At 41.0% G+C, this 12280-nt stretch overlaps 2 protein-coding genes across 6 annotated transcripts in view; both read right to left on the bottom strand.

The window, feature by feature from the left end:
- Positions 1-9839, bottom strand: part of glg1a (golgi glycoprotein 1a) — a 41650-nt gene extending 31811 nt beyond the window's left edge. For all 3 annotated transcript variants that reach the window (XM_082159639.1, XM_082159641.1, XM_082159640.1), the window contains exons 1-4: positions 9502-9839; positions 1468-1497; positions 1013-1099; positions 714-929 (exon numbers count right to left, since the gene is read on the bottom strand). In XM_082159639.1, the coding sequence (XP_082015765.1) occupies positions 714-929; positions 1013-1099; positions 1468-1497; positions 9502-9810 (642 nt within the window). In that variant the 5' untranslated portion in view covers positions 9811-9839. The remainder of the gene's footprint in view (positions 1-713; positions 930-1012; positions 1100-1467; positions 1498-9501) is intronic.
- A 1358-nt stretch (positions 9840-11197) lies between these two features.
- Positions 11198-12280, bottom strand: part of rfwd3 (ring finger and WD repeat domain 3) — a 29272-nt gene continuing 28189 nt past the window's right edge. For all 3 annotated transcript variants that reach the window (XM_082159654.1, XM_082159655.1, XM_082159656.1), the window contains exon 13: positions 11198-11519. In XM_082159654.1, coding sequence (XP_082015780.1) covers positions 11376-11519 — 144 coding nt within the window. In that variant the 3' untranslated portion in view covers positions 11198-11375. The remainder of the gene's footprint in view (positions 11520-12280) is intronic.

Below are 12280 nucleotides of genomic sequence, written 5' to 3'. Positions count from 1 at the left end.
CTCCAGTGTGTTTAGAAAATTAACGAAAGTCTTACTGGTTTGAGAAGAAAAAGTTGTGTAAATTAAGACAATATTGTGAACTAAATGAGCTGGTCAAATGAGACAAATAACCAGTGACTGACCACTGAACCAAACTGCTGGATATTGGTAAACCGATACTCATCACATTATGACTGATAACCAATAAATTACTGATTTTCACATTTTAAAAAGTAAAACCCATCGTTTAAAAAGCTACAAGAGAATTTAGGCATCACAACTTTATCATGGACCGTATGACAAATGGATATTCATTTTGAGATTCACCATTTAACAGTGCAATTAAATATATCAAACTGTGAGTGTTAATAGTTGCAAAGGCAGAATTTCTAATTAGTTTAATTAAACTTGCTGACTAAAACAAACAAAACAAAAAAAAACCTTCAAAGACATTTAAAAAAAAAAAAAATTTCTGCTGTAAATTTTTTATGAAACATTTTCAAAAGCAAGATCAAAGAACAGCTGTAAATCTAAACTATAAAAATGTAAATAATAAAAAGAATGTTTGTGATCTTACAGTAAGTGTTTGTTCAGTTCTGTATTTGACACTAATGTTACAAAAACTGGCAGAGATACTAAAAATATCAAACAGGAAGTACTGGCTTTATAAAAAGTGTGACATCCTTCCTGTTAAAAGGTTCAGGGCCAGTTACCCAGAGTGCAGTGCGCTTTACCTTCTCCCCCGTGGTGACGCTCCCACAGTGCAGTTTGTTGATGTCCTCTCTGCACTTGTCCATGAAGCCGCAGATCAGCCGGTAATCGCTGAACACTATACTGGCCATCTTGGTGATGTACTGGTTACACTGGTACTCGGAGATGTTGGTGCGGTGGTCCACTAAACACGACACCAGGTAACCCTTCCCACGCTCCTCAGCGGCACACTCCTTAATCTGGGGGGAGGGTGGGGGTGAGGGATTAAGAAGGGTTTATTGTGGTACGGTTCGTGCAGAAGTGTGTTTGCGCGATCACTCACCCCACTGATGGTGGTCTTGCACACCTCGACGGCCACAGACTCAAACTTCGGGTCGGTCGTCAGGTTCAGCTTGTAGTTCCACAGCAGCTGAAGAAACACGAGGAGTTACTCACTACACACCTCAATCTCACACCACCTGACCTTTACCCTCAGCAAGAACTGCACTGACGTTATGAGGTTCATTCTTATTTAACATTAATAATATAATTTAAAAAAGTAATACAAGGAATATTTATTAGTATAGAATAGTAAACAACAAGTTATTAGGCAAATTAAATAAAATAAAAAAACACAAAAACCAAACCAAAAACTTAAAATCAAACACAACACCCAAAATAAAACCAAATAAACACATGTCTATGGTTGAGTGTGTGTTAAACTCCAGCTCGTGTGGCTGGTTAACTTTAACCTCAGCATGCTGGAAGAACAGGAGAAGTGTGTGTGTGAAGACTTACATGATTGCAGTCTGAGGCGATCTCTGTGTCCTGAGGAGAGATGGAGAACAGAGGAGATTACACACACAGACAACAGTAATGTGCAGAACTACATGATTTCAGATCAACAAGCCCTGAATAATGCTCTGCTTTCTGGATCACCTGACCTCCACTCTTTAGGGCCTTTAAACATTTTTCTTGCGTTCACAAACAGGTCGAAGGAGCTCAGCTATACAACCGGACGCAGCGTCTCGAAGTGTGTTTTTAAACAGCTTTTAGTGTGACAAACACTTGTAGATCATTCAAAGCACCGCCGCTTCAAAGCGGTTCAATAAGGTAACTACTAAGCTTACTAAGCTAAGCTAAAGCTACACTTAAAAATATCAAACAACAGCTGTTGGACGACTAGTCTAATGTTACGGCCCATCCTAAGGACAGTAGTGCCTGTTGCTAGTGTGTGTGTGTGCGTTGACTAAGGCTTTGGGAGAGTGAGTGTGTGTGTGTGTGTGTGTGTGTGTGTGTGTGTGTGTGTGTGTGTGTGTGTGTGTGTGTGTGTTGACTTTAAGGCTTTAGGAGTGTGTGTGTGACCCCGGGGAGAGGAGAGGTGTGTGTATTAAGAGTAGATGCAAACACAGATCTGGCCTCGCTCTTCCTGGTGCACATCCGGCGTGGACTCGGCATATTAACATGTAGAGCACATAAACACTGCCTTTATCTGACACAAGTTAAATATTAGATAACAAACATCCATTATAACAGTGTAGTCACATGTTAGGCTCTTTAGATCAGGAAGATTACACAATGTGGTGAAACAAAATCAACATGTCTCCATAACTACATGTCAGAAACACAAGTACTAATTAAACGTATTAGTCTTTCAGTTTTAGCTGGAGGATAACTCCACACTGCAACCGGTGGACGTTCATTACAAGGCCGTACAGTGGCACTATTTCACTCAAATGTCTGAGTAAATACTGTGAGAGTCTCAATAAACAAAAGCACACTGTTAAAGACCAACATACCAACACATGACCAGCAAACACTGGCTATTTCAGTCTCAAATAAACATACAGCTTTTATTTGTGTCTCAATCACTTTATGATGCCATTCACAGAAGGAACCAAGAGGCTCAGCTTTACAGCAACGCTTGGCATGAACAAGAACAGTATTTCACAACACGACAGCTGATGGAGCGTTAACTTTGACTAATGTGTGAGGGATTAAGATGACACTGCAAAATGCTGAAGGAAAAAAAAGAGGAACCTGAGAGAACACAGCAAGTTTAAAGGGAAAGTTCATCATCTGTATAAAGCGAGGGGGTAAACTGTCATCAACGGCAGCTTCAAGGCATTTTAATCACATTTTATTCCTCTGCTAATAAAACCGTCTCTGTGTGATGTAAAACGTCAGCATAACAGTGGAGTCTCCCGAACCACGAGGACCCGATCCTGAACAGCGGAGAACAAGCCCAGACAGAGACGGAGATCAGGCTTTAACTCTTCATTCTCACGCGTGAAGGCCTTGATCAGGGACAATGTGTTTAAAGGGATCGTTCGGAGTAATTTCAACCTAGGGTCCTTTGCACTATTACCTCGAGCCAAACACCCCCCAGAAGCCTTTTTCCCCTTGGTTGAACATTATTAAAGTTAGAGCTTATTTAGAGATATCAGCCGGATGGTTTAGTGCAGGCGCTAATGGATCCAAAGTTGTATCTCGTAAATTACCCCACTAATAATGCCCAGAATGGCACCAGACTTCTACAGTAGTACTAGGTTCTGTACTCATAAAACGAGGCATTGGAAAGTTTGTAAGTACATCAGGAGTTTATTTAAATAACACTTGCCTGATGGCTAATGCTACCGCAAACCCGCACGTCGACGTCCCTTTTGGACTTTGGGAAAAGCCCGTAAAAGTCCTGGCAGAAAGCGACGCATAAGGATGTAGTGTAGCGACACCCAGTTCCAGGAGTGCACTGATATTAGCATAGCATACAGCTATCCGATATAATTAGAGATAACGTTTTTCACCATCTACAATATTTTTCGATAAATAACTTCAATAACAAATATGATACAAGCATAATTCTGTTTAAGAATTATGACATTACATGCTTGTAATTAAAACCAATGATTACATTAAGAATATCGAGAACAGATTTAGATCAGGCATTTTACTGGGGTCCTAAGCTGGGACTCCTCACTTCACCACACCGGAACGCCCTGTGTGAACCAAAGCCAGGACCAATGCCGTAAGGACTGTGTCGTAGCCATAACTTGACGCACAGCGTAATGACGGCTTATCGAATTAACACCTTGAAAAGAAGTCATAATCGGAAAAAAAGTTGTGATTTGACCACAAAACATGTTGTACATAAACAACAAAGTTTGAACATCAACATCTAGTGCCGGATCCGCCGCCATGTTGTTCACAGCAATGCAAACACTCCCGCTGTTTTCACCACAACATGTTTTCCACGCGTACGTCACACATCTTTACGGGATCTGTGTGATTCCGGAAAATCACTGGCAGTGTGAATGAACCAAAAATCAAACGATCCCACGACACATTACCCGTGTGTTTTCCAGAATCTGTGTGAAGGAGATCTTAACTCTTCATCCTCACGGGTGAAGGCCTTGATCAGGGTCAATGTTACTAAAAACAGCTTCCAAATCCAATCACACACAGAGAAACCGGTTTGACCCCGAGAGCGTTGCCTTTCAGGGTTTATCATATACAGAGCTTCTCAGTGCAATTCTGCTGCATCTATAATATCTAATATTGAAAAGAACAAAATGATTACGTTTATAACCCTGTGTGTTCACAACGAGATACTAGAAAAAAAGCCAACTGTTCACAGGCCAGAAAATCACTGTTTGAGTTGGAGAACACACTCCTGACCGATGTCCCTCATCATCAGACGAACGTTAGAGTTGGAGAACACACTCCTGACCGATGTCCCTCATCTTCAGACGAACGTTAAAGTTGGAGAACACACTCCTGACCGATGTCCCTCATCATCAGACGAACGTTAAAGTTGGAGAACACACTCCTGACCGATGTCCCTCATCATCAGACGAACGTTAAAGTTGGAGAACACACTCCTGACCGATGTCCCTCATCATCAGACGAACGTTAGAGTTGGAGAACACACTCCTGACCGATGTCCCTCATCATCAGACGAACGTTAGAGTCGGAGAACACACTCCTGACCGATGTCCCTCATCATCAGACGAACGTTAGAGTTGGAGAACACACTCCTGACCGATGTCCCTCATCTTCAGACGAACGTTAAAGTTGGAGAACACACTCCTGACCGATGTCCCTCATCATCAGACGAACGTTAAAGTTGGAGAACACACTCCTGACCGATGTCCCTCATCATCAGACGAACGTTAGAGTTGGAGAACACACTCCTGACCGATGTCCCTCATCATCAGACGAACGTTAGAGTCGGAGAACACACTCCTGACCGATGTCCCTCATCATCAGACGAACGTTAGAGTTGGAGAACACACTCCTGACCGATGTCCCTCATCATCAGACGAACGTTAAATTTGGAGAACACACTCCTGACCGATGTCCCTCATCATCAGACGAACGTTAAAGTTGGAGAACACACTCCTGACCGATGTCCCTCATCATCAGACGAACGTTAAAGTTGGAGAACACACTCCTGACCGATGTCCCTCATCATCAGACGAACGTTAGAGTTGGAGAACACACTCCTGACCGATGTCCCTCATCATCAGACGAACGTTAGAGTCGGAGAACACACACTCCTGACCGATGTCCCTCATCATCAGACGAACGTTAAAGTTGGAGAACACACTCCTGACCGATGTCCCTCATCATCAGACGAACATTAGAGTCGGAGAACACACACTCCTGACCGATGTCCCTCATCATCAGACGAACGTTAAAGTTGGAGAACACACTCCTGACCGATGTCCCTCATCATCAGACGAACGTTAAAGTTGGAGAACACACTCCTGACCGATGTCCCTCATCATCAGACGAACGTTAAAGTTGGAGAACACACTCCTGACCGATGTCCCTCATCATCAGACGAACGTTAAAGTTGGAGAACACACTCCTGACCGATGTCCCTCATCATCAGACTAGTGTTGCACGGTGTACTGATACTTCAAAAGTATCGCGATACTCAGAAATTAAAAACGTCACGATACCTACATTTTTCAGTATCGATACTTAAAAAAATTATTTTAAAAAACGCCTCCCTATGGACGTCTGTGTTTTTTTCCTGGCGCACGCAGCAAAGAACCTGCCGCTGTCAGTGTCAAAAACACTACAGCGAGATGGCTGCATGTGCGAGCACAAGTGGTCCACGACTCGTAGAAAAAGATGACGCGAGGAGTGACATATGGAAGTACGTTGCCTACCTTGCTCTGTTGCTGGGTGCACATGCACCGATACTTCAAAAGTAAATCGGAAATTAAAAACGTCACGATTCCTTAATTTATTAGTATCGATACTTCTAAGAATGACCGCGTTCCAGATTTGTAATGCCGGCGACACACTGGCTGCGTGTCGTGTCCGTTTTTATTTCGGCTCCCATGTTAACTGCCTGCGTCTGGGCGCAGCTCGAGACGTGCGGAAAACGCGTGCATGCTAGAAATAGAACCGACGCCTATTTTTCACGCGACACGCAAGTGTGTTGGAAGCGTTTCCAGGCAAAATAGAATAGGAAAAGATGTTTCTATGTCATTTTGACACGAATACATATTAATAAATGACATTTTGATGTTTGAAAGTTTTGACATAAATACAATAAATGTAATTTTAAAAAAATATTATCGATTTTCAAATATTGCACCTCTCAATACAGAACGAATTATTCTGTAGCCTATTTTGCCGTCAACACTGCCGACGTTGTCTTTGCTGCTATATATTTATGTTTAACATGAAGTATAGGCCTTCCACACATCTCTCTCTCCCCACATGTCAAATATATCACCAATGAGGCTTATCATATGTTACCAATATTAAACATTGTTTAATATAATCGCTGTTCATATTTTTATTCAAAGTTCAGAATCAAGATAAAGCTCTTATGTTTCTTATGATACATGAGATAATGCTGCTAAATTTTTTTTTTTTTTTTACCTTGAATGTCATTGCTCTAATTTATTTTTTATATTTTTTTATTTCATATTTTGTTCAAATGTTTAATATATCTGCTGTTCATATGTTCATATTAGTGTGTTATATGATTAGAATGTTGTCCCGGTTTTAAAATAAAGCACAGCAATGATATTTTAGAGTGTTTCTCCCTTTTCAGGAAAAGTATCGAAAAAGTATCGAAATCGCAATACTTGACTTGGTATCGGTATCGAAACAATAATTTTGGTATCGTGACAACACTACATCAGACGAGATCTCTCTCCAGCTGTGTCAGGCTCTTACAGTAGAGCACAGGATTGGTAAATAAGCCACCAGGGCCTTTTGCCTCCGCCAGATTATAAATAATGGAAGTAAACAAAGTGGCTCCATTCAGGCTTTATTTTATTTATAAGAAACACTGAGGAACTGTCCGGCTGAACGACTGGCCTTACAGTAAGAGCTCGTACTGACTGTGTGTTTCTATGAGAAGAGAAAGACTAGAGATTCAGTTATGGAGAATACATGGTAAACTTCCTGATATCTTTATGACACTGCCAAGACATTTATGACACAATTCAGCAATAAAATGTTACAAACAAAGAAAAAACATGAACTAGATCAAAGTGGTGACCTAAAATATCCTTTAAGAGCCGAGAAATAACCTGAACATCCGTAGGGCTGCACGATACTGAAGAAAATGCGATATGCAATAACTCAATGCGATAATGCTTAAAGTGTGTAAAATAAACAAATTATCTTTAAAATATATTTAAAATTATATAACCTACATTCATTTTGTGACAAGAAAACATCCCTACAGCTTCTGGCAGTGAATATCAGTGTATTACTGTAGCGTAAGAAGAGTTATTCTAACATCAGTGTAAACCACAGGGTTCAGGTTATCCTACATTAGGGTTATTAAACAACACAGACTGAATTATCAAATGTAAAAATAAAACACTGCTTAGTTTTCACTGTATGAATTAAACACTGATTCTTATTAAAGCTACAAACGTTATTCAGCCGAGAGCAGTGAGTGATCTTCTCTTAGTCTTAAGTTCATGACCACAGTTATTGCAAGCCGTTGTGATATGCAAATCGCTATACATACATTTGCGATATTTCGATAGTTTCGATGTAGGCCTATTGTGCAGCCTTACTTTGAATCATCCTGTAATGTGATTAACAGTCATAGGTCTGTACAACACAACAACACAAGTATGAGGAAACCCAGTTCTGCCAGTAAGAGCTGATCAACATGTTCTTATGAGTTAAAGTGTTGTGTGTGTGTAATCAGGAACTAACTAATGACCCGACTCACATTACACACACACAGATCTGACCAAACACTGCTAGCGAACAGAAGCATTGTTATATTATACCACGATCTTAATGCTCTCGCGTTTGTGATCATGCAACGAGATTCAACGATTCAAAGTCAGTGCTGTTTCAACAACGTCTAATACTTGACAAACAATTAGCAGTGTTCACTTTTATATTTGGTAAGAGGACTCAGTCTCTACAAATGAAGTCCCTAAAACAGGTCAGTCCAGTCTAACAACTAAAGCCGGGTCTCTGCAGCAGAAAGAGAAGAGAGTGTGCATGATGCAACATATGAGGCTCAAATATAGATCAAAATATTGGGAAATTATTGGCCAAATATCAGTCATTTTGAGATTGTCTGCATCTGCGGTAACAGTGGCCATCGAAAGCCACACTGAGACGGATGTTGTGGATATTGTGACTGTACACGTGTGTGTGTGTGTGTGTGTGTGTGTGTGTGTGTGTGTGTGTGTGTGTGACAGATTATCCCAACAGAGATAACAGGGTCGGAGTGAGGGGGAATATTACTCAACTTCAGCACATCTATCAGCTAAATATTCATTCAGTGTTTCCCATTAATGACCCTGTGTGCCACGGTTTCATAATGAAGCGAAAATGTTAAACTTATAGCCTAACAAAGTTCTCTAACGTTGCATTTTGCCACTAAAACCGAAACCATGATGTGGTTTGGTGATATGGTGTAAGTTTTCTCCAAAATAAAAGCTCAAGGGGTTATCTCCTGCAAGTGAACATATTAGAAAAGTATTAATTTCCTTATACTGTAAAGTAAAATATACTTATGAAATATTTATTTTCATTTGTTTTACAATTATATTACTCTCACTGAGACTCCATATCAAGTTAAAGGTGTTTGAGCCCTCTTTAATGTCCAGGTACAAGTCAATGCATGTTCTTTGTTCAATTTGCACACTGTAAATGTGTTAAAACTCTTAATTTTGAGCTCTCAAAGTACACCGTTTTGCAGTCATTTGTTAATTATGCGTAAACAAGGATCAAACGTTCAAAACACATTGATTTTAATTCAATTTAAAAATCATTGATTATTAAATAGATCATTTCATGCCAACTTTAACAGAAGTCATTCCACTCATATAATTGGCTAGCATTAACTTTAGATATTTTTGCTCGCTGTTACATATCGGTATTCGTCATAAACATTGAGAGCGCACGTGACGTCACCGCAGACGTCACGCCGCATATTTTGGCGAATGTGAGTGAGTTGCAAGTTCCAGCTTTTCGCGGTTTAAAGCACAGCCATACACAGAAAACACATTTCCCACCTATATTAATCACGATAACCAGATTGTAAACCCTTGAACACCCCCAAAACCTGCACGTATGTGCCATTCAGAGGCCTTTTCTGGCCGAAAGAAACGTCTGGTTACTACATGCCTATATCTTCTCACGCCAGCCCGGCTTCCGTCGATATCTATACTCTTTGTATGATCTATAACTTCTGAGTGTCGCAGAAACGCATGAAGACGCTGCAGGTCCAGATGTGTGTTGTTGTAACGCACTATTAGACTGATGATGATGATGCGTTATGTGCGGCTTAAATCGCAGACGCTGCATATAAAAGCACGTTCTTACGTCTTTGCGGTCCTGCAGGCACTCGAGCACGGCCAGGTTGTTGTTCCAGGAGTGTTTGGGGCAGATCCTGCTCACGTCCTCCCGACAGGCCTCCTCCTCCGCGAGTCTCCAGCCTGAGCCTCCGCTCCTGCGGCCCGCCGGCGGCCCGTCCGCGGCCCTCGCCTCCCCCGCGGGGTTCCGGGCTCTGTCGCTGTTATCCGCCGCATTATCGCCGTCTACGGCCGCTGGTTTGGCTTCCCGAGCAGAGCAGATCGAGCCGGAGATGAAGAGCACCAGCAGGAGCCGCAGAACACGTCCACACGCCGCCATCTTCCTCAGCCGAGTTACCAATCCTACTACGCCGAAGAGCGCGCTCATGAATATTAATCAGCACGCGCTGACGTCGCGTCGTCAGCTTGTTAATATTCATGAGCTGAATCCGACGCTGTAGTGTGATTCGTCAGTTCTCTGTGGAAGCACTGAGTTACGGAACATGATTTCAAGCTTTATTGTTCTGTTTAGTGTAATTGCACTAGTAAAAAGGCGAGTAGAGGTTATAGCATTGTAAGCAGGTATGATGTTGTATAAAGTAGCACATTTTTTCTTGCCCTCTGGCACTGTTTTTATTTAATTTTACTTTATATATATATATAAACACTGTCAAACACTGGACACGCAGATTAAATAAATACACTTGAATCCTTAGATAAAAGGAAGATAATGGAGGGAATTAGCATGAAACAGGGAGTTCAGAAAGTGGGCGGGGCTTAGATGCCCGGACTTGTCTTTAACTGGTCAGGTAAAATGAGTCTAAGTATTTTAATAATTTAACTTTATACCGTGTAATGTATTCTCAATCAAACAACCATACGTTTATTGTCGGCATTATTCAAGTGTATACTATGATCCAGAACACAGTTGCTGTAATTGATAATGGTCAGCTGGCACGTGTTGTTTTCCTCAGCGTTGTTTAGGATGAGCCAATCACAAGCGTTTGTGATTACTGAGAAAGGTGTATTTTAAATAAATGTATCGTGACTCTTTTGTGTTGGATTTCCATTTTATGTCAGACAATATTTCTGGAAACAACATTAAAATGTATATTTTATAAAGCAAATGTATCTTCTAATAAAACAAATAAATAAACCGTAAATCGGTTGAAGGGAGAACTCGCCCCCTGGAGGAAACTTTAGTTTTATTCACATCTATATTCTGAAGCTTTGTTCATGCATCATTCGCCTGGTTTATAGAGGCAATTTTATTCCTAAAAACACGGTGAAAATGTTTTGACTCTTTTCTGATTTATGAAGTGATAAAAGAACATAAAATAAGTCCAGAAGCCCTTCTGTGAAAACCTTCAACTCTAATAAGTTAATACAATTATAATTTTTAACCTGGCTTTATCCAATGTTCATTTCTATTCTGGAATGTATGCAAACTAGTGCATATTTAATTAGATAACACATCATTTGCATTTTTTTAACATAACATTTCAGAAAACTTGTAATAAAAACACTTGTCTTAATGTACGGTGATGAATAAACTGGTGACAGAATGGTGATGCGTACACGGTCAGCCTGTTCCCTGTGGTGTCTCGCCTTTATTTCAGTAAAAAACTTTAAACTCAATTTTAATGACCAAAAAGTTACCACCACTGGAAATGCACTTAGTGAGGTAGTGTAATGTTCTCGTCCCCTGAGGTGTTTAAGTTCTCACAGACTGTCCAAGCACGTATGCATTTATTATTTTAATAAAGAAATACAAAAACACTTACATATATACAATGAAAATAGTGAGCAGTGATGCCTGAACTGAAACACTGAGAAAGCACTGATTTGAACAGAAGACGTGATGAAGCGAGCGTGGGTCGGTCTGGTTCTCGGGTTCTCCGGGTCTCACTCCCACTTGTAGACCTTGAGCATCTTCTCGGTGAGCGAGGCCAGGAAGCTGCCCTGGTTGTGCTGGAACGGGCAGATGTCCAGCACTGGGAGATCAGCAGGCATCTTCTGCAGCAGCGCTCCGGAGCCGGCGTCCCACACCTGACACACACACACTTACTCATGTAATGCTGTCAGACGGCTCACACTCACTCATGTAGGGCTGTCAGACGGTTCTCTCTCACACACACACACACACACACACACACACACACACACACACACACACACACACACACACACACACACACACACACACACACACACACACACACACACACACACACACACACAGGGCTGTCAGACGGTTCTCTCACACACACACACACTCATGCAGGGCTGTTTCCAACACAGAATAAAGGAGGTCATTTTATCTATCTCACAATTCTGACTATTTTCTCATAATTACGAGTTTTTATCTCACAATTCTGACATTTTGCTCACAATTTTTTACAATTCTGACTTTTTTTCTTGCAATTGCAAATAAAGTCTGAACTGAGATATAAACGTGCAATTCTGAGGGAAAAAAAGCAAACATTAGATATGACTCATTAGCATAATTTAATAGGAATATTATTGGCAAAAAAAAAAAAACGCTGGATGAAAACGGCAAAATGTGCATAAATTCAAAAAACATGCATAAAAACGTATGTTCTCGATCGAGTCGGATAAACTTTTTCTCCGATAAGAAAACTACGATAGAAACACATTTACTGAATAAATTCCACCATGCGCATCAAAAAAGTCATGTGACTCGGTGATGGGACGCATAACTGGACTGACCAGCGGGGCGATCTCGTTGCACCGCCTCTGAAACGACTGAGCAAAGTCTGTCATCAGAGTGTTTCGGTGTAATGATCTCC

This window comes from Leuciscus leuciscus (genome assembly GCF_965113295.1).
Source record: "Leuciscus leuciscus genome assembly, chromosome: 25".
Classification (NCBI taxonomy): Eukaryota; Metazoa; Chordata; class Actinopteri; order Cypriniformes; family Leuciscidae; genus Leuciscus; species Leuciscus leuciscus.
This window is presented reverse-complemented; position numbering and strand designations above follow the sequence as displayed.